General features: G+C 38.4%; 1 protein-coding gene across 1 annotated transcript; it reads right to left on the bottom strand.

Annotated features, from left to right (window-relative positions):
* Positions 1-175: 175 nt before the first annotated feature.
* LOC145995056 (phospholipase B1, membrane-associated-like) lies at positions 176-27,300 on the bottom strand. The gene is made up of 8 exons (XM_083131587.1): positions 27,281-27,300; positions 13,206-13,374; positions 11,848-12,055; positions 9,166-9,392; positions 6,925-7,084; positions 3,769-3,920; positions 2,269-2,410; positions 176-342 (listed from the first exon to the last, which is right to left on the bottom strand). Exons 1-8 carry the CDS (start codon positions 27,298-27,300, stop codon positions 176-178), a joined length of 1,245 nt encoding a protein of 414 aa, XP_082987713.1.
* Positions 27,301-27,694: the final 394 nt, after the last annotated feature.

Here is a 27,694-nt window from a genome sequence, read left to right as displayed (position 1 = left end):
AGTTATTTCTTGGGGCACATACTTTATGTGCCCACTGGAAGAAGACACTGTGAAATTCACATAGGCTACCAAGAGAGCATATGCCAACATGCACCACTGGTAAAGAGAAATTCGTACGTCATGGCCAACTCTAAAATTGTCTTTCTTTTCCACTTCCTTGTAATTCCCAGGTTTTTCATGACGCTATCTGACTTCCTGATTTGTGGAACATTTCTGAGTTCTTGTTGGTGAAGAAATAAGGATTTTCTTCGCTTGGGCAAAGAACGCGGCTAAACTCCGGTTCCCATTGTTTCGTCTTGTTTCCTACTGGTTCCAGAAGATTGTTCCAAAGAGAGTTTGCAACTGAAATTGAAAAGAATGAGCCTGTAAGTATTTAGGATTGTCGCAATAACACACATATTAGCGAAACTCCATAGCTTTGGTTTTGGAGCAATTCGTGATAGTAAGTCAGAGAATTGGTATATCCATGGTAAGGAATCCAAAGTTTACTCCATTATTAAAACTTATGTGTTTGATTTAAGGTTCGAGTGGACCTTTGGTCAACGCCAGGACGCTTGTTTTTTTTTTAATTTTGGTGTCCTTTCGAAAAACCACTATGATATTCCAAAGTCTGAAAAGTAACATCTGCCTAGAATTCCTTCCAGAACATTCATGTGGCTTACCTTTGCTGTTACCTATACATATTCACAATAGTTTTGTGGTTACGTTAGTCTATTAAACTATTGATGGTTGAAAGCAAACCACACGAAGATGCACGTGAAAGAATTCTAAGCACATGTATTTTTTTCAGATTTTGGGATGTCATATCAAGGAGAGGAAAATTCGTAAACGGCTGCCTGGCGTCGTCGACAGAGGTCCACCCCAATCTTTCAGAATTCCATTCGCAGGACTCAGAAGTTTGATTTGAAATGATCCAAATGGTGGATTTTTAACAGAATTTCCTTCACAATAATTCTTAGGTTTGGTAAAGAATTAAGAGTTGACGAAAGGCTAAGTAGATTTGTACCAGGAGAGTATTTGTCTTGTAAAGACTCAAGAGTTGGTTTTCTTAGTAAGACTCGGAGTACTAGAAGAATATTTCCCTGGTAGAGACTCAAGAGTTGGTTTTGTGGTAAATTCCCATTACATTCGTACCAGGGGAGTATTTCCGTTGATTTTCGTAGTAGATTCGTACACCAAACGGCAAAAGTAACAGTACAACAGTTGTCCATCATTTTCATCCAGCCTGTTTTCAAATGTGATGATCATGAATTGAAATAAATTAGTCAATAAGCAGAGGACAATTCTGCTTCGCACCAACAGAATTCAATTCCTGAAAAAACACAGGTTGTAAAGTGCAAAAGAATTGATATAGCGGTGAGCAACTTGCTTACAACAAGGGAGACTTAATTGAAAGCCTTAATTTGTTTTTGTTTCTTATCTATTACATTTCTGTATGTAGGGTTTCACAAGTTTTCTGCATTTTAGCACAGACCTATTCCTGATCTAAATATATTTTCAACTTTGAGTTAGTGCCTGTGTATCGTAAGAAGAATAAGTCTTTGGGATCCACGTGCAGTCACTTAGGAGCAACTGCGAAGGCATTTCCACCCATCTGCCTGCGAACTGACGCCATTGTCGAACTTTCTCCTCCATTAGTAAACTTGCTGGCGTGGTAAGCATGCAGCGAGATATTTAATTTTCATTTACCGAGAAATTTCTGTAAGTCTTAAACTGACAGAGAGCAAGAAATCACTCCTCTTTACTGGTGCAAATGTGTAGAGGAGGCGCCATCTTTAAAATGACAAAAATTGCATTTTGATGCCCACTTGATTAGTGTTGCAGCCTTGAGGTCGTTTTGTAAATAACAGTTGATACCTCATGTAAATTTGAGCTGTATGCAGTCTGCCCTGCAATTTATATTGCACTTTTAAGGTCTTCATTTGACTCGGGTAATATTTAGTATCTTTGTCGTTGGCTGTACCAGTAGAGTATTTCTCTGGTTTTCTTGGTCAAGAATCGGTTCATACCAGAACAATTCAAGGCAGAATTTTCTGGAACTTTTATTTTCAAGGTAAAATTTTACTGGCAAAGATTGAGAGGATTGGTCTGTGAACATAATTTCAGTACTAAAGCTCCGAAAGTGCGTAAGAACATGTTAAGTGCCACTTAGTCATGATCTTAACTTTCACTTAATTTTACCTAAGCTTCGAGTAGAAAGAAAACATGGATGTATTATGCGAGCGCTGCAAATAATGAACGGTGATGAAACGTGGTGCATATACTCACCGCAGGCGTTGCCCCTCTGGCTGAGGTGGAAACAATCATGCGAGAAAAGCGAGAGATCGTTCTGAGAGCTCAGAGGGATCGAGCTAGAGAAAGGCTGGAGAACAACGGCGAAGTCTTCCTTCTCGTATTTGCCACTCTGCGCCTGTCAAATAAAAAAGAACACGCATAAATGATTAATGGTAAATACACCTCCGTAGAGGAGTGGTTAGAGTAGGGTAAGCCTGGATAAGATATTGATGTTTCGTTGTGTTTTATCCTACTCCTTCTCAAAAGAAAAAAACAAACAATTGAAACACCACGAAAACCTCATAAAATATTACAACTGGTTCTGGGTTCAGGCGCCAGAACCTCGGTAATTTGCTCGTAACTTGTTACAAGATGCCTGTGATGAATTCAGGGGGGAAATCCCCCCTGGAAATTGAACCCCCCTGCGAAAATTTCAATAACCTGGCCGAGCATTCGGACAAAAGCTAAGAAATTTGGCAACCATGTTAACTTTAGCTTTTTCTCAGTCACTTTAATTTAAAGGAGAACGTACATTTTCTGGCTTTTTCGTAATAATATGTACTTTTCAGTCCACTTTATAATTAAAAGTCAAAAGAATGAACAAATTTGAATTATCGTCCGTTTTGATAATTGCTGATTATAGCTATTGTCTGGTCTTACGGCGGGCGGCCTACATGCTGGCAAGGGGAGAGGAGAAGCGACCAATCCAGCACGATAAGAAACTCAGCAGCCTGTAAAACGAGGTGCGCGCAGCACCTCCTCCCGCGACTTTGTAACTCTGTCTGGTTGGTCTGCGGCGTATTCCCCGCTCCACACTTCCCTTGCCAGCATGTAGGGCGCCCGCCGTAAGACTAGACGAGCTGTAGTAATATTAATAACATTCAGTTTCATTGAAACTCAACAATGGACACGTGTAGAGCGATAGGGTTGGTGTAATGTAAGCTTCTATTGCTGTAACAACTTCTTACAGTTATTTTAAGGGGTCAACAGTTTGTTCAGAAATGTTATTGTCCATTCTTATCAAAATTTACACTTATAACTACGTATTAGAGATAAGGGGCAATTTAAAAATAATAGTATTGTTTTTTATGTTTGACACTGCTCTCACGTGTGCATGTTTATTTTGGGCGTGACCTTGCTAGATCCGCGAAAATGTAATGAAGAACAGTGAACATCACTCGTAGAGACAGGTATTTTTATAATTTAACGTCGCTTCTAAATCGAACTAGATTCATCGCAACGATGAGGACGAATTATCCAGCTCGTTGGCCGAGGCGTTAAGTGGCCGACCCTCGATCTCGCCACTGAAGTTCCCGTGTTCGTATTCCGACCTGGTCATGGGAGTTCTTTGTTAGTGCCACTTCATGAATTTCATCTAACCATCAGCATCGTCGGAACGAGCCAAAAAGGACAGAAAACAATACAAATACAAATTAGAGGGAATTGATAACACAATGGAACTGGTGACGGTGGAGACATTTAAAAAAGAATTACCAGCTCCATTTCGACACGTCGGTATTCTTCTGCCATTTGCTCAATGGCCGACTGCTTGGGCTGCACGTCCATTCCACAGAGGCAAGGGCACATGATGGAGTGGAAGATTTTGCAAAGAATGGGCTTCTTCATTCTGTTCAGCACAGTCACATCTGAAACATAACAGGAACACATTGTAATATAAGGATAAACTTGCTCTAAATAATATCTCTGTATAATATATACAGTGGAACCTTATTAACTCGAACTTGAGGGGGAAAAGAAAAAAAATCGAGGTATCAAGAATTTCGACTTACCAAGGTTCGAGTTATTGAGGGCCAAAATCGCCGACTTCGAGTTATCGAGGTCTAAAGTTTACTGACCCTACTGAACGTGGGGGAGTTCAAGTCCCAACACGATTGTTGATCACTTGCCATTGTACGTACGCACCCTACACTTCGACTTATTGAGGTCCGTGCGACTAAAACTTCGAGTTATAGAGGTGATTAGAATTTAACTTCGACTCATAGAGGTTTTCATAAACTACAAAAATTCGTCTTATCAAGGTTCGAGTTGTTGAGGTTAATTTAGTATTGAGTGTTATGGACAATTCAAGGGGATTACAAAAAATTCGACTTATCAAGGAATTCGAGATGTTAATGTTCGAGTTATCAAGGTTTCACTGTATCTGATAACTAGGGAACGGATTTTAAGGTGCAGAACCTTTCCAAAAATATAGCTGTTTTCATATCGATCGTTTGGGATATGTATTTTAGGACATGAAATCAAGTATAATAGACAAACTTCGTTGCACCTTATTGCACCTTTTCGTGAGATTAGCACATTTATCTCTTTTTTAACCCCCTCTTTGATGCTTCAGCACATTTTTCCTTCCTTTTCTTTCATGTTTTGTTAAAAAATTGAACAGAAAAATAAATTATTTTCACTCTTCTTGAGCAGCTACATAAAATCCTATAGTCTCATTTTGTAGTGAAAAACGAGAGCTCTCAAATGGTACAATATAATCATTACACCGCCAATAGTTTCCAAGATAATGTAGCAAAACCCGCGAGAGAAAACACAAACTTCAACAAAACCTATTCGGCAGAACCACAGTTCTCTCTGCGGTCCGCGCGCATTTATATACACAGTTCTCTCTGCGGTCCGCGCGCATTATATACACAGTTCTCTCTGCGGTCCGCGCGCATTATATACACAGTTCTCTCTGCGGTCCGCGCGCATTATATACAGAAGGCGCAGAAAAAGATAGCATTGAATAAAGGCATTTTATCAGCACTTTTTTTTTTCACCTTTTTCAAAACATTTTCAGAACCTTTTTTACCGTTTCCCGACCATTATTTTGCACCTTAAAATACTTTTCCTACTGATAATACTTAGAGAACTAAATTATCCAGTAATACAATCACAGGTAACTTTTCAGGAATTTTATTCAGCTCATCAAATATTCTCTCATATATAGATTGGCCAATTAAAATGCCGTTGATTTTTCATTGTGATTTAAAAAAAAATCTATCTTATGGTTTTCGTAAACCATACACGAAAATTGCTTATTTTTATTGGGCGAGGTGTTCCTGTCGAAGCAGGATGTTTTCGTGTTATTACTGCCTTCAAACGATATTGCAACAGAACACTGTAAGGACCATTGTGTTCGCAGTCGTGCCTTTGGTCAGGTAGGCATCGAGAATTACTGTACCAAAAAACAGTCAACATGTGCATATTACCGGAGATTTTATTAGAAAATTCTGATAATATATTCTGTCAAAAAAGTACCGGGAATTTGTAATTTGAAAGGCCCGCGCTAATGATTTTTTAAAAATTTTATTTCCGTAAGTTGGTAGCACTGTACTTAATTACTATGCCAAACATGAGCGATCTGTCAACCAGTTTGTTTACAGCAGCTGGTTGAATCAGTCCACTTCATAAGTGCATCACGATTTTTACAATGAACTAAATTATTGAACAAAGAGTTTGCCTTAAATTTTGTGTTGCGAACGGAATTTTGTTTGCTGACTCGCTAAAAATGTTAGAAATGACTTATGGTGAATCAATTTTATCAAAAACACTGGCTTACGAGTGGTACATAGCGTTCAAGGAGGGCCGAGAGATCGTCGAAGACATGCCTCGTTCTGGACGACCTTCAACCTCTTCAACCGATGAAAACATCGAAAAAGCGAAGGAAATTGTGCTCGATAATCGCCATTCCAGCTTAAGAGAGATAGCTAGTGACCTTAACATCTCTCACAAGTCTGTTCGTTCGATTTTGGTGGATATTTTGGGCATGAGACGCGTCGCCGCACGGCTTGTTCCAAAAGAGCTGAATTTTCTTCAAAAACGGTACAGTGAGCAGGTCCCTTTAGACATGCTGGATCGTGCCAATTCTGATCCCACATTCATGGAACGCATCATAACTGGTGACGAGACATGGATCTATGAGTTTGACATGCAAACAAGTCAACAGTCATCAGAATGGAGGACAAAAGACGAGCCGAAACCGAAAACACCACGTCAAAGTCGCTCGAAAGTCAAGGTGATGCTCATTGTTTTCTTCGATATTCGTGGTTTGGTGCATCATGAATTCGTTCCAGAGGGACAGGCGATCAGTAAAAAATACTATTTGACCGTATTGAAGCGTTTGCGTGAGAAAATCCGTCAGAAACGGCCAGATTTGTGGAAGAACAATTCGTGGATTTTACACGACGATAATGCGCCATCGCATAGAGCGACAGTTGTGACCGAATTTAAGGACAAAAACACAATAAACACCATCGATCAACCACCGTATTCACCAAATCTGGCCCCGTGTGACTTCTTTAGGCTATGTTCCTGAAACTAAAATTGCCGCTCCGGGGTACCCGTTTTGACTCGATTGAAGCCATAAAGCAAAATTCGTGGAAGGAGCTGAAGGCCATACCGGAAAGCGCCTATAAAAAGTGTTTCCAAGACTGGAAAAAACGCTGGCATATGTGTGTTGCATCAAATGGGGCCTACTTTGAAAGCGACAAAATAAATGTTGTTGAATAAATGAAAATTGAGCGTTTTATTTAACAATTCCCGGTACTTTTTGGACAGAAGGGTATGCCTTGTATATTAAAAAAAATAATTACCTTCCCTTAGATTTATTTTAAGTCGCTGATACTAGTTACGAATAGAACTTACCAGGAGTGGAAACCAAATTGACCAGCACACGAGGAACCTTTTCTTGGAGGTAGTCCAGCGCCTTCTCGATGTTACTCTTGTGCATCTCTGCCGTGTTACGTTCCTCTTTCCGACATGCCTCAGTACAGAGATCGTTTCCACCGATGTTTATGGTTACGAGCTGTCGATAAACGTTAGGTTCTCATCAGCATTTTACAATATTGAAACCTCAAGTACTTGCAAAACAGGCATGACATTACGAAACTACATGATCCCATCCAAGGCGTCCACTGACTGGGTGGTTAGCGTGACGCTTCAACTCTCAACACAAGTGTGTGTTACTGATTCGCCACCAAGCGTGGAATCAACTTAGAAGACGCCACGATTAGTCTAACACAGGCTCGGATTTAGGGGGTTTGAGGGGGCTACAGCCCCAGGTCTTCATGTGCAAAGGGTCTCTACTGGTGAAAATACTTTGAAAAGGCCCAAAAAATTAAACAAGGTTTAGAAAGTGGTAGAGGATATAAAAAGTATGCTATCCTTCTGACATAACTTGACCTTAAACTTTTTGATTGATTGATTTGATGTTTTAAGTCCACTTTATACACACAGTAAGGCTAATTGGGACTGGACCTACAGTTTAAAGTGGGATCCGAACCACTATGTGCCTCCGCTGGGTATCGAGCCAGAGACCCCTTGATTATAAGGCGATTGACATTAAAGTTATAACTGATAGTGCATAGAGGAGGCACTCACGATATTGTTAGGCCCGGGACACTTGGTGTCGCATCTTCTAAAGTATTAAACACCTCTACATTTAGTGTGATTCGACAGCCAATGGGGAGGGGGGGAGCCTCTCAGATGACGTGGCGGTGACGTCATCGCCTTGTCTAATCAACGGGCTCGGGTTCGATACCGGGTGGAGTTTCAGAGTGGTTCGGATCCTTCTCTAAACTGCAGAGTGCAGACCAGCTCCAATTGGCGTATTTGTGCGTTAGTGAACTTAGAATAATAAGCCTTCATATTTAGATTAAGACCTCAACATTTAATCGTGTAACAAGACACCAATGATGTCGCTGAACAATGTAAATTCCACATTAACACCAAAGGGAGTGTTCTGTTACACCAAATCTGAGTATTTATAAGACTACACTTGTGTTACTTTTCTCAGTGGCGTGCCCAAGGGGAGGGGTTGATGGGGGTTATAACCCGCCCCCCTTTGGCCCAGTATTCCTAAAAAAAAAAAAGAACGTCAAATGTAGGAAAAGCTGGCAAAATAGGGATGACTACCAAAAACAGTGTACGTAACCCCTCGCTTTCGAAAATCCTGGGCACGCCACTGACTTTGCTTTATACTGTTTTAGAGTGCAGGGTTCAAGTCCCTTCTCTGTACTATCACGGATGCATTCGTTATAACAAAAATGCGCTAAAATCACTTCTGCGAGCTTCAGAGTTAAATGGATGCAAAGATTAATGCTTCAAAGGACCTATTGCCCAATTTTAATTTTATATTATATCAGTACACAATTCCTAGGCAGCAGTACATGACGTTGTTTAGTACTTCCAAGAAGGCAATAAAACAGTACATGTCACCAAACAGTCGTACTGACAATTTCATTAGATGTGCAGGTACTGCAGACATTGAAAGTATTGCATGTGCCACACAAAGCCTTGGTTCATGGGTGTATCCAGAGATGGGAAAAGGTTACTTAATTTGGTTCATTGTATTTGTACTGTGGAAAGTAAAATAAATGTTATTTCCTTTTGAAAGAATTCAAAATAAAGCAATGACATAATTTCGAAGTATGTTCCTTACCCTCCCTGGCAGTGTTGCGTGCTTCCCTGGAAAAACGTTTTGTTTGTCCCCTTGGGACAAGGTTTGCGTACACCCATGCCTTCGTTAGAGATTTCCGTACCCGGGACGAGAATCTCCCCCTCCCCCTGCTTTGTATGCAAATATCATTAGTGTTCTCTTTGTTTAATCTCCTTTCTAGTAGCCTCTCTCCGAATCCGTAGCAAAAGTTCGAAGTGTGTATTTGGCCTTGTTCGTCTCACTGTATCCCTGTTCTATTGAGAGACTTCCAACACGTTACTATATTGAGCACAATTGTTACGGCAAAGTGAACGTTTAAAAACAATAGAGCTTTTACTAGGACGAAAACGAAAAGACACGGGTTCGGTACAACTAAGCTAGAGAAGATAGTAGCCAGTGAAACACGAGGTTGATATACACCATTACTATGCCAGCATCGTCTACCTTACCTTCCAATGGTTGTTAATGTCAATGCGTGGATCCTTCCCCATCTTCGCAACCAGTTGTTGGGCCTGCGACAGCAAGTCGTCGTCCAAGGCACCGCTGGCAGCCACATTGAGAAAAGCCTCCTTGGACTCGGAGGGACCATTCCCTGTCGAGTACCCCAGCAGGGAAGGGTTGAATTCCTTCAGGATGTTCGGCAAGGTCACCTGTTCCTTCCAAGTTCCGTGCCCACCTATGATGAGATGTAAGTGGCTTGTTAACGCTATTAACGTTTACAGAAATAAGGAATAAAGGAATTACATAATAAAAACAATCTATGGGGCGTAACTGAAGCAAGAATAGAAGGAAATATCACATTGGTTGGTGTAGATTGAGGAAAGTGTAGATAAGAGATGATCTTAACAGAGTGAAATATTAAAAACTCAACAAAGTAAGAATAACAGAAGAAGACAGTAGCAGTACGTTTCTTTCATAAACAAGAAGGCATAAGAAATAAAGAAGTCGGCAAGAGTATGAACGGGGAGCGTGACTGCGTATTTACAAAGCCTATAGTACTGCAGAACCTCCAGCGATATTTGACTACTGTTTGGCTGCCATTCCGGAAGTTGATGCAGCGTTTCTTCAAGTTAACGCTAGATGGCAGGGATCAAATTAACAGTGTAGATTTCAGATATCCATCCAACAAGATAAGAAACCCATTTACACTAAGATTCATTTTTTAGCAAGATTATTTAAATTACTGTTTTAGAAGACAGAAATCAGAACTCTTCTTGAAGTGAATGTTTTTTCTATTTAAAGTCACATTAGCGCAAACATTGTAACTACCAATGACTATTGAGAAAATTATGTGTATCCAACGTATAGCATTTTAAACATATTTTATTATATAAACGTATATTTCTTAACATAATTTCGACAATCTGTTTACAAACTTTATTACTAGAGCCCGGATTTATAAGCACAATCAAACAGTAAAATACGCAAGTTAATAAGCACAAACAATGAAAAAAAAAATAAGCACCAAAATAAGCATAAACAAATACAGGAAAATCTGAAAAAAATATTTGTTTATTAGATCTCTTAACTTATTCAAAGCTGTTAAAGTATGTAAGGAAGGTCATCCTGAGATTTTCTTGTGTGAAGCTCCTGCGTCTGTCAGGGAAGAATGATTTGTACAGTGAAAATGTTCTTTCCACGTAGCATGACATCCCAGGCGCATGTGAAAAACACCACAGTTCTTCTTCGGTGAATTCCTCTTCAATGTCTGTTTCTTCACCAGAAATCGTTTCATAAATTTGGCACAGTGTTTTGTAACCGGGATTTTTCAGTAATTCCTGACTGAGCTTGTCGGACACAATTTTACCAACACCGTGCGTTTCTGAAGACAACATTACTGAAATTTCTTGAATAAGAGAAATCGAATGTTGCAATGCATTATTTCGAGCTTTCAACTGTGTTATAATATCAGGTAATTTAGAAAAATGATTATGGATGCACTGTATCTTTTCTAGGATGCCGATTCTCTCGTGCGGCTATTTAGAAGCATTGATCTCGTCATCCCGATGCCGTAGTGTGATTGAAATAGGATTGAAATATGACAGATTTGAGTAAAATATGCTATTTTAAACCAAAATCATAAAATAAGCAAGCATAACCGTTTCCTGCAGAAATAAGCATTTATAAGCACTTTCAACCTTAGTTAAATAGCTCATCATGGTATGTAATACGAAGTATAACCTTTCTTCTTACCATTAGAAGTCTGAAAAAGAATATGCATTTCGCTTATAAATTCGGGCTCTATTTATTTAAGTCTTATTTTTCCATACTTTTGCTGTAAATGAAGAAGCAAGGAACAATGGACACTGAACATAAACACTTCCGGTGCACACAGCCAATAAGAAAGCGTTATATACCTCTGGTTCTGCAGCACTATAGGGTTTGTAAATACGCGAACGGGGAGAAGGAAGAGAGAATGAAAGAAGTAGGTCAGCAGGAGAATGACTGGAGAAAGAAGAAGGAAGGAAATAAGTCAGAAGAAAAACTGGAGAAAGGAAATCAAGACAGAAGTAAGTCAGCAGGAGAATGATTGGAGAAAAGAGAGAAAGATTGAAGGAAATAAATTAGTAGGAAAATGATTTTGGAAATTAAAGAAAAGAAAATAAGTCAGTATGGCAATGATTGGAGAAAAGAGAAATTAGTCAGTACGAATGATTGGAGAAAAGAATTCAGGAAGGAAGTCAGCATGGCGATGATTGGAGAAAAGAAAGAAAGAAGGACGCAAATCAGTAGAAGAATTACTGGAGAAAGAAAGAAGGAAAATGATTCGAGAAAAGAAGGAAAGGAGGACACAAGTGAGTAGATAAATCACAGTAGAGAAGAGTAAGGACAATGCAATAGGTCAGGAGAATGACAAGGGGAAAGAAAGGAAAGGGTCAGTAGGACAATAATTAGATAAAAGAAAGAAAAAAGGATAGTCAGCAGAAGAATGGTTAGGAAAATAAAGTCAGCAGAAGAATGGTTTGGGAAAAGAAAGAAAAGAAAGGGAAAGTAAGTCGGGAAGAGAATGAATGAGAAGAAGATAGAATGAAGTAAGCTGGCAGTAAGTAATATTTTATGGAAGAAGTATGAGAAGATCCTGAAGAAGCTACCCTCCAGGTTAGGTACTCAATAAGAAGATACGTGCTCACCTATGCTCCATGACAGTCCTCTGTAGTTGGTGAGCATGTCCATCAAAGAATCCGCACCAGCCCCGTTGCCCGCTGTCAAACTGTCCCCCAGAGCCGCCACAATATCGATGTCCCCGGGCCTCAGCTGGTTGACATCGGTAGGGGGTGAGTGGGAGCGGAAGACCTCCGTCGGGCAACTAAAGTTGAACGGCACGTCGTAGCCTTTCTTCTGAGGATAACAGATTCAGAAATATAAATATATATTTGTATTTCTGTCGTTTTTCTTCGCGTTACTGCCAATAAGGCAATTTTATTTATTTATCGGGACAAAAACAAACACATCAAGGACTTATTTAAGGGGGGTCCGGACCCCCAGAAAGGCTAAACAAGCGCTAAATAAAGAAAATATACTTATTCAGAATTTCTTTCATAATTAAGGGTTATTTTTTTTCTGCCGAAATTATTGAAAGGCGACGTTTGTATTGGGATCATACGGCTTGCCGGGACGTTGTTTTTATACACGTTTTGGTAATCTTAACTACATGTAATGTAGATAACAAATATGTGCTGTCATATCTCTATTCTTATACCATATTTTTAAGTATTCAGGAAATAATAACAATACAGTATTAATTTAATATTTTTAATAGACCTACAAATTACATTAACGTATTAATTTGAACATTTGTATTATTATTATCATATTATGATTTCTAAGAAACTTGTTTCTAACCCCCCCCCCCCCAATATATATATATATATATATATCTAGATACGTGCCTGACACACACATTGTGTGCCAAAAGTGTGAAACCACCCCTGTAATAAACAAACAAGCTTACGCACACCAATCCAATGTCCCGAAATATGCTGGTGAATGGGAGAAAACCATCTAGATCATGCTACCAAAATGGTTGCCATTTGGAACGCCTCCCCCCCCTTACCACAGAAATTTTATGTGCGTCCTTCGATATTTCGGTGTTTTCTTCTTATGTCATGATTTGAAATAAGGAAACCAAGAAAACACAGTTAAAAAATAATATATGTTATGTTTAAAGATTCGTAGTTTGCATTTATGATTTAAAAAAAAAAAGGAATTAAGAATATTTCAGTTATGTCTTAGTGTCTAAAGAGAACTTTACTACTTTAGGGAATAGAAAATGTCAGCAGTTTGTTATCAGAATATACCTCTGCCAATTGTAAAATTTCCCTCGCATGTTCTAATTTTGTTGTCTTAAAAAAACAGAAAAACAACAACAACTTTGAATGGCGCCCTCTGTGCATGGTTTCGGCCCTCCTCGCTGCGGTCCTTGTAATGGTTTCTCCTTTGGTGCACCATTGCCTTTTGGTAATTCCTAGAGGATCTATCCAGCACTCACCTGTCCCCCTTCTTGACCCTCACCAGGGACGAGAAGATCAGGTTGGACCTTTCGGGAAGAGGTGAGGACTTCTTGGAAGAAATTTGCCAACTTCAGTTGTGAGCTCTCATCTAACAGCAAGAGCAGGGACGCCAATAGATAGCTGAGGTGCATCTTGTCCGACAACCTGCTGGAAGTAAGACAATGATTAGATTGCATGATATAAATTGCATTTTCTTGATTACAGTGACGTTGGGAATTGCATAGAAATTCTTACGAGATACATCTTGAACGTGTTCACCCACTTAGAACTTTGCAAACCATTCTTGAGTATGGTTCTTGTATGTGGTCAGTAGGTAAACACAGTAATAAAAATAGATCATCAGAATGGTTAAACACAGAAGCCTTGCGTTTGCAAACCTATCCAAGCATGAAATCCTATCTAGTCTTAAAATATACAATATTTCTCTTCACTGTCAAATACCAGGGTTGAGATTTATTTTCAGAATCATAAGTGGACATCCCTTCACTAGTGAACTATTGCTACTTTTTCATATCCAGATCCCACGTACACTACCAACACGAAATGCCAGAACATCTTTTACACAAAAGGGCCAGGGCTATTCTTAGAACAAGTGTCACTTCTTTATGGGTTACAAGCCCTCTACAATTCATTAAATGATCCCTCTGGCTTCCATTTCTAGAAACGAACTTTAAGAACGATGTGCATCAGATAGTTTACAAAGATGATATTCATTCATTCATTGTTTTCTGCCTAATTGGCAGGTTTTTCACTGCAATCTCCAGCTTTCCCTATTCTCTGCCTTACGCTTCGTAATAGCATACGACCCAGTTAATTTAATATCATCCATAAGCTGATATCTCTTTCTTCCACGGACTTTTCCTCCTTCAACCATTCCCTCCAAGGCATCTCTTAGCAGGCAGTTCCTTCTTAGACAGTGTCCTAACCAGTTTCTTTTCCTCTTCTTGATGGTCTCCATTATAGATCTTTCTTCAGCAACTCTTTTCAGTACGGCTTCGTTTCTTACCTTGTCCGTCCATTTTACACGCTCCATTTTTCGCCATGTCCACATTTGAAAAGCTTCGAGTCGTTTTCCTTCATTTCTTCTCAACGTCCAGGTTTCTGCACCATATAGTTAGGGTTACCAGACGTCCTGTTTTTTTCGGACATGTCCTACATTTTAGCCTTATGTCCGGCGTCCGGGAGGAATTTGAAAAATATCATAAATGTCCTACATTTTGAACGTCACATAATATTAATTAGGAAAATACGTAACAGAAAAAAATCATGCAAGTTACAAGTCTATGGACTGCGCTTACAAACTGAATAGTGAAATTTATTTTGATTCAATCATTGCCCAAAAAGAAAGAAAAAGTTTGTCCTGCTATTAAACAAACGAAAAAACGGAAGCAATTAATGAACAAAGTTTTGGGACCACTTTCTGATAACGTCAATATTCAATGCCTGAACAGAATTTCTTGCATTAGGGTTTATACTGATGGAACAAGGTGTTGCCCATTCTTATTCAATATAATTTTATTGTAAAGCAGAGGTATAGAGAACAAAGTTATTCAGGGTGTCTGCCAGTCAAGAAAGTCATGGAAGTCAAGAAAAAGTAAAGAAATCAACAAGTAGGTCAAGAAAGTCAATAAATGGCAACAAATTATTCTTGTGGTCAAGAATTCTTTCTATCATAATGACTGATTGGTTGATTTAGTTTAATTTACTTCACTTTTTCTGTCTCTTTGGCTAATCGCGAAGATGAGGATGAATGATGGTAAGATAAAATGGATAAAGGGATAATCACAAACATACAGGGACAACCGACACAAGCCCCACATAAGATTATACTGGCTGTGAGTCCAGACGCCAAAGCCTCGCTTGCTGCCAAACACAGTTCAGGATACATTAATACGAGAAAGCAGATCTAATTTTCTTCTTAAATTCAGCTTCAGTTTTTATCTTAACTGGCCCTTTGGTAGGGGTTTTCATTAAATAAATATTTCTTTTCTTAATTACTAATTTCCAACTTTACCTAAGTAGGGGTCGAATAAATAAAATTTAAGAAAAACGGAAAAAAAGATCTAGAAAAGTCAAGAATTCTGGATGTGTTATTTTGGTAGATACCCTGTTATTGATCTAAAAACTACCCAAGATGAAACTTCTGGAACCATTTTAAATTACGGTAATTGCTGAATATTTGTTTGCCATTACAGGTCATAATTCAAATGTTGAGAGAGTACTTTCATTACAATCAACACAACAGACGCACGAGAGAAATTATTTTTTTCATAAAGTCTGTAAAATGTTTGGAACTGGTCCCTATAATTTCCAAGAGTTTGACTGTTCACTCTAATATAAATATAGTTTGACTAAACCTGAAATTTTGATAAAAAATGTCTTCTCTGAGAAGTATCACTTAAATCATGTAGTAAGAGGTGCATTGATTATACTTATACGTTATTTTTCATATTTTACTAATGATATCGTGTCATAAAATGGATTCATTCTGTATTCAGAACTTTTTAAAAAAATAATTGCATATTGTCTACTGATTAGTAGATTTATTTGCATTGTTGCTACTAAGTTGCGGTAAGAACAAATTCAAAACAAGCATTATTGAATTTGCAGGAAAAGACCTGCTACAATGCTGACATCTCGAAGTATTGAAACGCACTAGAATTTTATCTTCCGGATGTGGATTAGTTATTCCATTCCTTTTACCACTTGTACTCGGAAACCCGTAAATATAAAGACGTGCCATACGTAGAAAATTTTTGCACCTCCGTACGAGTTAAGCTAACGAGCCTACCAACATCGTATGGCTTGAGCAAGAGGGTTAGCGATAGGTGGAGCGTTGAGATGACGTCAACGGCTGACTTGTTGATTGGACGCTTCCTTAGTTACGACTCTCTCTCGAGCTGCAAATGCAGAGCAGCAGAGAAGTTGCGAAAATACGCCTACAAACAAGTTTTTGGACTTGCAGTGTTTTCAGTCTACGTTTTTCACCTTTAAAAATGACACATCTTAATTTTGGTCACTTTAATAGCTATTGTTGAACCTTGTGAGTCAGAACCAAAATTTCTTGTAGCAACAGGTACAAAACATGACCGGTAATTTCTGGATATCTATTTTCGTCTATAGAGGTACCAGTACTTTGATGATTCTAGCTGCCGTGCAAGTTCACGTCCTACACTAAGGAGGAGAATGGTGGACAATAAAGGCACTTGTGCTGGCATAGCCAGGTATGGGCTGGCGAGACCCAGCGTTGTCACAGAATTTTGCGAGATTACATTGCTCTAGAACTGAAGTTTTGTATGAAAACAAAAGTACCCGTATTTATATATATTGACATTGACTTTTATTGATTGTCTCATGTATGCAGGGATGGTTAACCAATACCTTATGCAAATAGTGTGTTCCATCCTTGCCATGAATGTAAAACGTCAATTTCTGCTCGAAATTGCTCAGACGTTGAGGTGGATAGATACATTACGTGAGAAACACAGTTCCATGAACACTAAGTTGCGAAATAATGCAAATATACTATTTTTCGTGATGTTTTTAGTGTTTCTCGCAGATTATACCACATTTATCCTGTAAAAGCTGGCCACAAAATCGTAAATTTTGTGATATGCGAGTTGAATTTTCAATAATATTTTGGCAAAAAGTACATTATGGGCCAAAGCCACAATCGGATACTATTTATAGTGCAAGAACGCATTAGTGGGAAATGAAATGGACGTAAAGGTTATTGTCGGTTGAGAGGAATGTATGTTTATCTTCCTCACATGTGTGGTAATAATTCGTCTGTTATCCGATAGAGGTCAGTACTGTGGTTAGGAATTGGGTTCCCCGATAGAGGTTCATTTTTGGCCCACCCCGTAGTATATTCATGATTACAGTAGTCACAATTTATATATATATATATAGTGACAGGTACACTGCAGATAATTATTTCATTATTACAGTAAAACCTCGTTAATGCGGACCCCGATAAGCCGGACTTTGCTTAATCCTGACAGGCCAAAAAAAAAAAAAAAAAGGAAAAGAAAAGCAGAATGCAAGGTTTTAAATGTGGCTAGAAGTCAACAAGAGAACTACCCAAAGAAAAGGCAGTCAACCACTGATGAAATTCTGTTTCCCACAGACTTTGTACTGTACTGTATAGTGTATTTAGGCTTATGCCCTTTATATACACCATAATAAACGTGTTTGTTTCCATAAGCTGAGTTTTAATGCACTTTCTACTGTTCTTTTAGGTTATTTCAGTCAATCCGGACTTTCGTTAAACCGGTCAACTTATCTCCCCATTAGTCCGGATTAACGAGATTTTACTGTATTTTACACTAAATTTTCTAACGCACTGTTTTTCTCTTATCAAATGTTGACCCTGGACACTTGACTCTGGTCTCATGCCAGGCTAATAAAAAAAAATTAGGTCTTTAACAATTTTAACGCTTTATGTGAAGATCCTAAAAGACGAGGTGTTTGTCACACTTAAAATTAAGGTACACTATCGAAATCCTACTCTAAGCAAAGTACTACACTAACAATATTTCCTAAATACTTCAGTATCCGTAGAAAACAGTTCAATTGCACAGATGTCACTAGGATTTTATTTAATTTAGTTGAAACTAAGAATCGATTCAATCATAACTGTAATTCTCTAAATGTTAGCGACAATGGTTCTTCGTTAGCATGCAATGTTAATTGGATATTATCCATTGTCTAGCGTTATTAAACTATACTTTTTCTAACTACGTTTCGAGGGAGCACTTCTTCTATCGTCTCTGCTTTATCTTAGTCCGACATCACAGAAGCCGTTATCGAAAATTCCTCTGCTTTTGAAAAAAACGCTACAATATTCCAAATTCTAAAAATAAATGCTTACAATTCCTTCTACGCCATTCTCGTGAATCTTCTTTTGTGGTTTGCAAAAGTACACGCAGAGAACTAAATGCATCATATCGATTGATGCACCAGAATGCATCGATTGATGCACTAAAATGTGTTTTATGGCTTCTTCAAAGGATGAGATTCACATTTGATGCATTTGGGTTGAGTGCATTTTTGTATGTCGTGAAAGAAACACCAAAGTGCATCATTTGATTCAAGTGAGGATTCCTTTCAGTCGAGATGCACATCAATGCATCAGTTGATAAACTCTGTACCTCAGACCAAACGTTTAAGTGCATCATCCAAAAAGATGCAGGAAGGTGCATCAAGGAACATCAACTGATGCATTGAAGTGCATCTCGACTGAAAGAAATCCTCACTTGAATCAAATGATGCACTTTGGTGTTTCTTTCACGACATACGAAAATGCACTCAACCCAAATGCATCAAATGTGAATCTGATTCTTTGAAGAAGCCATAAAACACACTTTAGTGCATCAATCGATGCATTATGGTGCATCGATCGATATAATACATTTAGTTTTCTGTGTGTAAGCCTCTTTTGAATCACAGATGTCTAGACAACATCGAAAGCAAATCAAACAACAATTTACCTGAATGATCTAGAAGGAAATCTAAGCAGATGTGATTTTCAGAATTCGGAATATGATAGCGGTTTTTTGATAAATGTATTGGTTGACGCAGGCCAAAATTGGTCGACTTTTGATTTCACCACCCAGGTTCCCGTGTTCGAGTCCTGCTTTGTTGAGGGTTGGGGTTCCTTAATCAATTTCATTTAATCATCACTCATATTCCCGATTATCTAAAAGTGAAAGAAAAGTGACGCTAAATAAAAAACAAAAAGTTAAATACCTGGTTAGCATTGAATCAATTTTACTTATGCAGGGCAATCGCTGCTATGTATTCATCATAAGAGATGCACAAGCAAACCTACAGCCAACCAAAAATAATTCAATTTAGTGGTGGAGGCACGAAGCGGTTCGGATCCCACTTTAAATTGTAGTCCCGATTAGCGTTTCGGTGCATAAAGTGGACTTAAGAACTCAAACTCTAACTTAGTGGCGATTATGCAGTGCTAAAACAAACGTAGAGTGTATAATAATAATACTGATTGAAATTAAGGTTGTGGGTATGTTAGCCAGTCGGTTATTTGTCCCTATCACACTGTATGGGACCAAGTTCTTACTGTAACTGATATCAATACATCTTGAGGGATGAAACCTCCATACCATTGTTAAAAACTGAGGCTGTGAAGAGACACTCTGCACAAGGGCTCCCACAGGGAGGGGCCGGGGACACTTACCTCCCCCGATATTTCTGGAAAGAGTTGATGAAATTCGAATACTGAAATTGTAGCGATGTTTTGTAACAAAACATATTGTTTTCTGTGACTTACAGGAAGTTAGTTACAGCAACTGTTATTATTATTATCATTGTTATTATTATTATTATTATTTTTGAAGTAGGGTTGCATTTAAGCTTAGTCTATTTTACACTTATTATCTAACTATAAAAAACAGCTTTTTGTCCTACATGGATTAATATTATAAATATTCAGTTATGCAAATTCTGTATAAATACACACCATATGGAAATTACAATTGTATGTAATTAAAAAAACATAGTAGTAGTAGTGGTAATAATAGCAATAATAATAACCACAAAAATAAAAGCAATAGTAATAATAATATTAAAAGTGTGTCTGAATACCCCCTGAGAATAAATCCTGCGGGTGGCCTTGACTCTGCACATGCAAGAACAAAAAACAACCCCACAGAGAATTATACTGACTGTGGGTCTAGACGGCAAAGTCTCGTTGGCACAAATCCACTTTACCGGGTATACTGCATGGAAGGGAAATTGCAATTTGACCCCCTTGCGAGACGGTCACCGCTTACACCCCAATAACAAAACCTTAGAGTCACTGTGGACGAGATTAAATACATGGCCACGATATTTCTTCCAACGAAATACTAATGACACCTAACATTAATCCCCGCACCCCACATTCACCCCTTCCAGCATATTCGCACCCTGCTTGTTTTGTCCAACAATACGGCTGATAATCTGAAATTTGAACTCACCGGTAGCCTGTCCGTAATGATCCCAGTGGCACCAGGGACGAGAGCGGAACCAAAAAGCCGCTACGGAAGTATCAACGGTATCTTCTGATCGAAGAAAGTGAAGTGCAGTTAGAGGTTAACGCACGGAAATTCGAGGCATTCTATTTTCATCCAGCAAAAGTCAGGAACTTGCAGAGCAGGAGACGACAGTTGAAAAACAATCCGGTGCTGGTTTCAAAATATGAGCTCCTGACTAGACACGCTGATGCAATAGCCTGTTTGTTTCGTCTTTGGACGCACGCCGTGTGCTTGCATTGCATTACGAGAGTGCTCCACTTATGGTCATGATGTATAAAATATGATGAATCTATAAATAATCAGGTAGATATGGGCCTGTTGTGTCTGCAGAAGTTGCATTGAAAAGTGAAATTGGTTTGGGTACAATTTCTTAAAGCGAGACCGAGAGTCTCTGACACAAAGTGTCGACCTCCTCTCGATTTTATAGAGATGCGCTTGTTTTTGGTCTCGTCTCGACAAAATCTGAAAATGAACTGGTCTCGTTTCGACGAAATCTGAAAATGAACTGGTCTCGTCTCGACGAAATCTGAAAATGAACTGGTCTCGTCTCGACAAAATCTGAAAATGAACTGGTCTCGTCTCGACATAATCTGAAAATGAACTGGTCTCGTCTCAACAAAATCTCAAAATGAACTGGTCTCGTCTCGACAAAATCTGAAAATGAACTTGTCTCGTCTCGACATAATCTGAAAATGAACTGGTCTCGTGTCGACAAAATCTGAAAATGAACTGGTCTCGTCTCGACAAAATCTGGAAATGAACTTGTCTCGTCTCGACAAAATCTGAAAATGAACTGGTCTCGTCTCGACAAAATCTGAAAATGAACTGGTCTCGTCTCGACAAAATCTGAAAATGAACTGGTCTCGTCTCGACGAAATCTGAAAATGAACTGGTCTCGTCTCGACGAAATCTGAAAATGAACTGGTCTCGTCTCGACAAAATCTGAAAATGAACTGGTCTCGTCTCGACGAAATCTGAAAATGAACTGGTCTCGTCTCGACAAAATCTGAAAATGATCTGGTCTCGTCTCGACGAAATCTGAAAATGAACTTGTCTCGTTTCGACGAAATCTGAAAATGAACTGGTCTCCTCTCGACAAAATCTGAAAATGAACTGGTCTCGTCTCGACAAAATCTGAAAATGAACTGGTCTCGTCTGGACAAAATCTAAAAATTAACTGGTCTCGTTCTCCTGCAAGCTATGGGTAGTACCGAGACAAGACGAGACAACCACAGTAGTTTTGTCCCATGAATGTAGAAGCCTGTCTCGTTCTCATCTCCACTCTCAAAGCCGGCTCCGTGGCGAAGTGGTTAGCACAGTGTGCTACGACGCTAGGGATCCCGGATTAGATTGATAGATTCATTCATTTGGTGTTTTAAGTCCACTTTATGCACAGTAAGGCTAATCGGGACTGAACCTACAGTTTTAAGTGGGATCCGACCCACTATGTGCCTTCACCGGGTATCGAACCCGGGTCCCAGGTTAGAATCCCGGTCTTGACATGGGTTTTTTTTTTTTTTTGCCAGTGTCCCTTCATCATATGACCCAATCCTCTTTTTCGCGATTAGCCAAAAGTGGCAGTAATACGAAGTAAAATAAACCAAATCAATCAATCAATCAATCGTCTCGACTTTCGAAAAAATAGATTCAAAAATGAAAAATAAACAGTTATCAAAATAAGGAAACAACGCAATTTTGCCACATTGTGGTTAACAGTTCTTAGCCGGTGAGAAAATCAGAAAACGTAATCTCCCTCGCCTCCTCAAGAAGTAAATATTATATACAGGAATTTTCATTTTCTACATGGAAGGGAATAGTCATTTCCATCACACACAAATACACCCTAGTGTTTGGAAGTAAGTAGTTACTTGTAACGCAATTACATGTAACAATTACTTTTTACAATAGAAGTAGCGTTATCAACGGTAAATTTTACAGTTCCTTTGTGACTAGTGTTGCCCACGAGACGAGACTTTGGCCTGTCTCGTCTCGTGGAAATGCTGTCTCGTCTTGAAAATATTCGTTTGTCTCATGACACATGGTCAATCTCGTCTCGTCTCGAATTTTTAAAAGCCTGTCCCGTCTCGTCCCGTGGACAACACTATATCTGACCCTTAAATTGTTAACTTCAAAATTTGTAAAATGGGAGAAGAGCTAAATTTGGCAACCCTTTTCCAACTGTTGGATCCGAACCACTGTGCAATGTGTCTCTACCAGGGATTTAACTCGGGACCCCTTGATTACATGGGAGAGTAAATGAAAACCTTAATTTGTCTTGATTTCTTATCTAGTATATTTCTTCATGTATGGATGCACAAGTTTGCTGCATTTTAACATAGACCAATTGCGGATCTACATATTAATTTCAAGTCTGAGTTAGCGTTCGTAAACGTCATAAAGAAGAACCTTCCAGATGGACCACTGTGCACTGCACATGGACCACTGCGAAGGTTTTTCCACCCATCTGCCTTACGAGCTGAGGCCATTGTTAAATTTCTTCCTACCATGCCTAAACTTGATGGTATGGTAAGCATGCACAGAGATATTGGAATTTTCATATGCCGTAGAATTTCTACTCGCTCTAGGCTTCCAGAGGGTAATAAACCACTGCTTTTCACCGGTGCAACTGTGTGAAGGAGGCGCCATCTTTAAAATAATAAAAATGGCGCTTTGAAGTTTACTTGATCAGTGTTGCAACATTGAGGTTGATAATAATAATAAATTTTCTTTATTAAGCGGACTAGGTTCAGCCAAAGACTGCTCTGCTACCTAACCCTTGTCAATATGATAATACATAGCCTATAAGATGAGATAAACTGCATATGAGCAGCAAGCTAAATGTAAAACAATACACAGATACAAGGAGGAAAAAAATACACAGATATTAGTTGCATACAAAAAAAAGTGTAACTACAAATACAAAAGACAATAGTAACAATAATACAATTCCATATAGTGAGTGCCTTGATACCTTCAGTATGTGCCCTGACTCTGCCATTGTTCCATTAACAGCAGATCTTTTACTTTAGCTTTGGGGTCCTGGGTTCGATACCCGGTGGAGGCACATGGCACAGTGGTTCGGATCCCACTTTAAACCGTAGGTCCAGTCCCAATTAGCCTTACTGTGCATAAAGTGGACTTAAAACACCAACTCAAATAAAAGAAACAACGTTTCCTTTAAAGTTTGGTGAGTTGTTTATACTTGCGATCTGTAAATTATAGTTGATAGCTTGTATAAATTTGAACTACGTACAGTCTATCATGAAATTATTGTCGGAGTTTTGAGGTTTTTATTTGACTCCCCATTGTACAGTGGGATTCATGAGTATTACCGTGCAAATTATCCATGACTATTTTCATTAATTTTTCTCTTACACTCTATGCGTTTTTAAGCGATGGATATTTATGTATACTGATGCAGAAGCTGTCAACAGCTTGTTTTGATTTTTCTTTTAATTCCTGAAGTTCTCATTGGGTCAAATAAAGTGCACGAACATGATGATGGACAATTTGCAAGATAATACTCATGGATCCCACTGTACAATGCGACAGCATTATCACTACACCATTCCGGGAGGTCACAAAAACTCATGTCTCCATTCTAGGCATAATGAGTAGGACGCGGGTTTCAATATAATTACATATCTTTTGTTTGCATGTATACAGGATAAAATGATGGCAATGACTTTCACTGTTAAGAACGGTATATGTTGTATCCATGTTCCATATTTAACATGAAGTATTTTACATATTTTTCGTTTGAAGTACATTTTGTAATTAGCTACTTCTCTAGTTTTCATAGAGCAATGCAGAATTTTTGCGGGAGAAACAATCAAAATATGATTTCTATAAAATATTCAGTACGTGGCCGGTCACCTTTCATTCACTTAATCTTGCTTTAAGGCAGTATGATCACACTCCAGAAATAGCGCATTGTATACTTTGTTATTCGCTACTGACTGATTCCACATCAAATCTTCTTCTCTATACCTCGTAGTTACTGAGAAACAGGAGGCTAAAGTTTCAGAATTACACACGGATCGGTCATTGCCGAGGCCATGGTAGTGGCCTGCAGTACTTAATAGAAAGAAGTTATATCTCAGAGTCAAATCGACATATTACTTTGAATTATTTTTCTATAGTTCATACATATATGTATATTCCATTTAAAAAAGTTTTTACCAAGATTCCTTTGCACTGATAACCAGAAACAAATATTGTATTGTAAATAATGTTGATTTTTTTTTTTTGTCAACATCTGATGTTACTAAAATTGCATTATCACTAAAAAGGCACTGCAGTTATGGTACCATTTTTTTTTAAATTGAAGCTTAAAGTATGTTTGTAAGGCTATAAAATAAAATTAGTGACTTTTTACTGCTTCTATTAATAAATCTTCATTATAACAAATTTTATGTACATTCATATGGGTTATTCCATGCCAAATCATCGCAAAAAAAATGAACATTTCAACCCTTCATTGACTGGTATATAAGGTGTTTCATTGAATGAGGTGTATTACTGTCAGATTATTTTATTTTTTATTTCTGTTTCCAAAGTCATCCCAAAATGAAACTTACACCAAACAGAGACTGCAATTAACTGTGTAACATACTTTATTCCCCACAAAATTGAACATACGTATGTTTATATAGGCAAGGTCAAAGGTCACATCATGTGACCTTGAAGTGAAAATTCAATATTTTCATATAAAGATATTTTTATGAAATCTATGCTTCCTTAGCTTCAAAACAAGCCCAAGATGAAAGTTATACCATAATTGGAAGCAAAGGCATGAATTGTTTTATTTGATCTTGTAAGCACTTAAATGCTACATTTGTTATAAGCTTGGCAACCCTGCTGTATGAATACCGTGTACTGAGGTCTACAATTTTACATATGCAAGTTACTTCATGTTTTTTTTACCATACTACCAAATTTCATGAAAATCTGAAATGATCGGCTTGAAAAGTTCATTTTTTTGTGATGATTTGGCATGGTTAACCCATATGAATGTACATAAAATTTGTTTTAATGAAGATATGTTAATAGAAGCAGTGAAAAGTCCACTAATTTTATTTTGTAGCCTTTTAGAACATACTTTAAGATTCAATTTTTAAAAAAAGGCTTTATAACTGCAGTGTCTTTTAGTGATCATACAATTTTAGTAAAGTCAGACTTTGAAACAAAAAAAATCAACATTATTTACAATATTTTTTTCGGGCTCTGAGTTCAAAGGAATCTTGGTGACAACTTTTTAAATGGAATATACATATATGTATGACTCTGAGATATAACTTTTTCTATTAAGCACTGCAGGCTACAACCATGTTAGTATTAACAAATACATTAAGTTTCATTAAAATCTGAATTGGTGGGTTTCATGGCCTGGGTGATTTGACGTGGAATCAGTCTACTGCTTTATTTTGCAAATAATCCCTTTTGACTCTAGGAACAGTGACTGTGATAGTGACGGAATTTCCGAGAAATACACTCGAACCATGAGCTTATCAATCGGGGGTAAGGGGAGCCTTTTGCCCTGGAAAATTAGTTGCTCAAAGTTTAGTGTAATGGTAAAATCTTGAAGAACGCTTCATGGAATTTGACTGCTCATTTCAGTGCAAAGTTTTGTCCAAACATTAAAATTGTAGTACATATTTTTATATATTTCAGTTATTTATTCCACATATTTCACATGTTTTGACTACATTAAAAAAATTCCCGGTGTTAGTAATTAAGTAAGAATTTATTGTATGCTTTGGTTGGGAGGGAGCTGAACCTGCAAGTGGATATCAATTTATTCTTGCAACTACCGCCAGGTGGCTCTGTATAATGTTCAACGTAAGCCGGCGACTCGCACTGTAGCCACCTTGCGGTCAATATTTGAAGCACGTGTAACAGTTATTTAACTGGTTTGTTGAAATCCACGAATTTTCCGAGATATTTCCTCATTGGGAAATTCGTGTTTTATGCAAGTCCAACACTGAAATGAAAGGAAAACTAAACTAGCAAAAAATTGAGCTGGTGTTAGTGGAATTTATGTAAACAATGAAGGGAGTTCGACAAGAAAAGTTCATATTTCATACGGTTTTCTGGATTACGAAATTCTTGGATTGACATTTTTAGCTTCATGATGCAAGGAACCAATGAGTGAATCACACATTAGTTCTTACGATTAGGAGAAACTACACTTACTCTGTCTCTTTCATTATTTGTTTTTTTCCTCCATTTGCTCAATCTTTATTTTCCTAAGTCTGTTTTTCTCCTTTTCTATCTCGGTGGTGTAGTCGATAGGGTGTCTGACTCACTGACTGCCACGCGGAAGACCGGGGTTCGATTCCCGGAGTGGGCGGTCTAAGGTCGGAATTTTTTCTTCCTTGTTCCCACATAAAGCGACTCTCGGGCTCACTCAGCCTCATATCAATAGGTACCTGGGGGGAACACTAGGGGGTAAAGGCAGCCGGAACGTAGTGCTGATCATATCACCTCCAAAACGGCCGAGATCGGGAATATATGGTGCCCTACCTCCACATCCCCTAAATGTGCCTTCAATGCACGGTGCTACATGCAAAGGGGAATTTACCTTTTACCTTACCCCTTTCTCTCTCTCTCTCTGTATATTCCACCTCACAGACAATCTCTCTTTCTCTCTCTCTCTCTCTCTCTCTCTCTCTCTCTCTCTCTCTCTATCTATCTGCTTATTTATTTTCATTTTTATCAGGCATTTCTAGGTTTATTCTTTTCTTACTCCATCTCTTTCATTCTTTCTCTCTGTATTTCTCTTGTTATCTCCGTCTTTCTCTTGCTGTGTGTGCCCATTTGTGTCTTTCTCTACCTCTATTTCTCTCTTCCTGAATTTTTCTACCTGTATCTGGTTTCTTTCTGTCTCTCATGGTTTCCCACTTTCTACTTGCCATGTTCATATGTGCATTTTTCTTTCATTTTTTTCCTGGTCCTTCTCTCACTCATTTATCCTAATTTTCAAGTCACAATACTGACAATCCAGTACTTACGGATCAAGCTTAGCTTTCATACTGAGAAAAATCACTACAATACTAATGACTCCAAATCCCTTGGATCAGTCTTGGCCAAGGCGTAATCCTTCCGTAAGAGTCAAAACTAGCCTCAGCTGGGTGTTGCGGCCCCTTTGGGCAGACCACCAATCATGAATGAAGTTTAAAAAATTGCAAGAGAATAGAGAAGGGAAGCTCCTGAGGAAAAAAACAAAAACAAGCGAGCTGTAAAACCCTCGGCTGCGTCTAGACTAAGAAAGCTCGCGTACAAGGAAGGGCGGGGACGTCGCACACCCCAGAGGTGAGAAGATCGGGATTTAGGAGGGTGTAAGTTTTGCCACAAGCGCCATCTGCAATGCTAGTAGGGCCTACACATTCCGACTGACAACCTTAATGTTGGACAAAGGACCTACC

This window comes from Lepisma saccharinum, chromosome 11, assembly GCF_977018435.1.
Source record: "Lepisma saccharinum chromosome 11, izLepSacc3.1, whole genome shotgun sequence".
In the NCBI taxonomy this organism is placed as follows: Eukaryota; Metazoa; Arthropoda; class Insecta; order Zygentoma; family Lepismatidae; genus Lepisma; species Lepisma saccharinum.
The sequence above is the reverse complement of the archived record's forward strand: the minus strand, read 5'-3'. Positions and strand labels throughout refer to the sequence as shown.

Bases quoted from the DNA above. Each gene is read 5' to 3' on its own strand.
- LOC145995056 (XM_083131587.1), bottom strand. From the start codon at position 27,300: ATGAAAGCTAAGCTTGATCC. The intron at 12,056-13,205 runs GTGAGTGCTGGA...TGTTATCCTCAG, and splicing joins AGGGTCAAGAAGGGGGACAG to AAGAAAGGCTACGACGTGCC. The intron at 7,085-9,165 runs GTAAGGTAGACG...GTTTATCGACAG, and splicing joins ACATTAACAACCATTGGAAG to CTCGTAACCATAAACATCGG.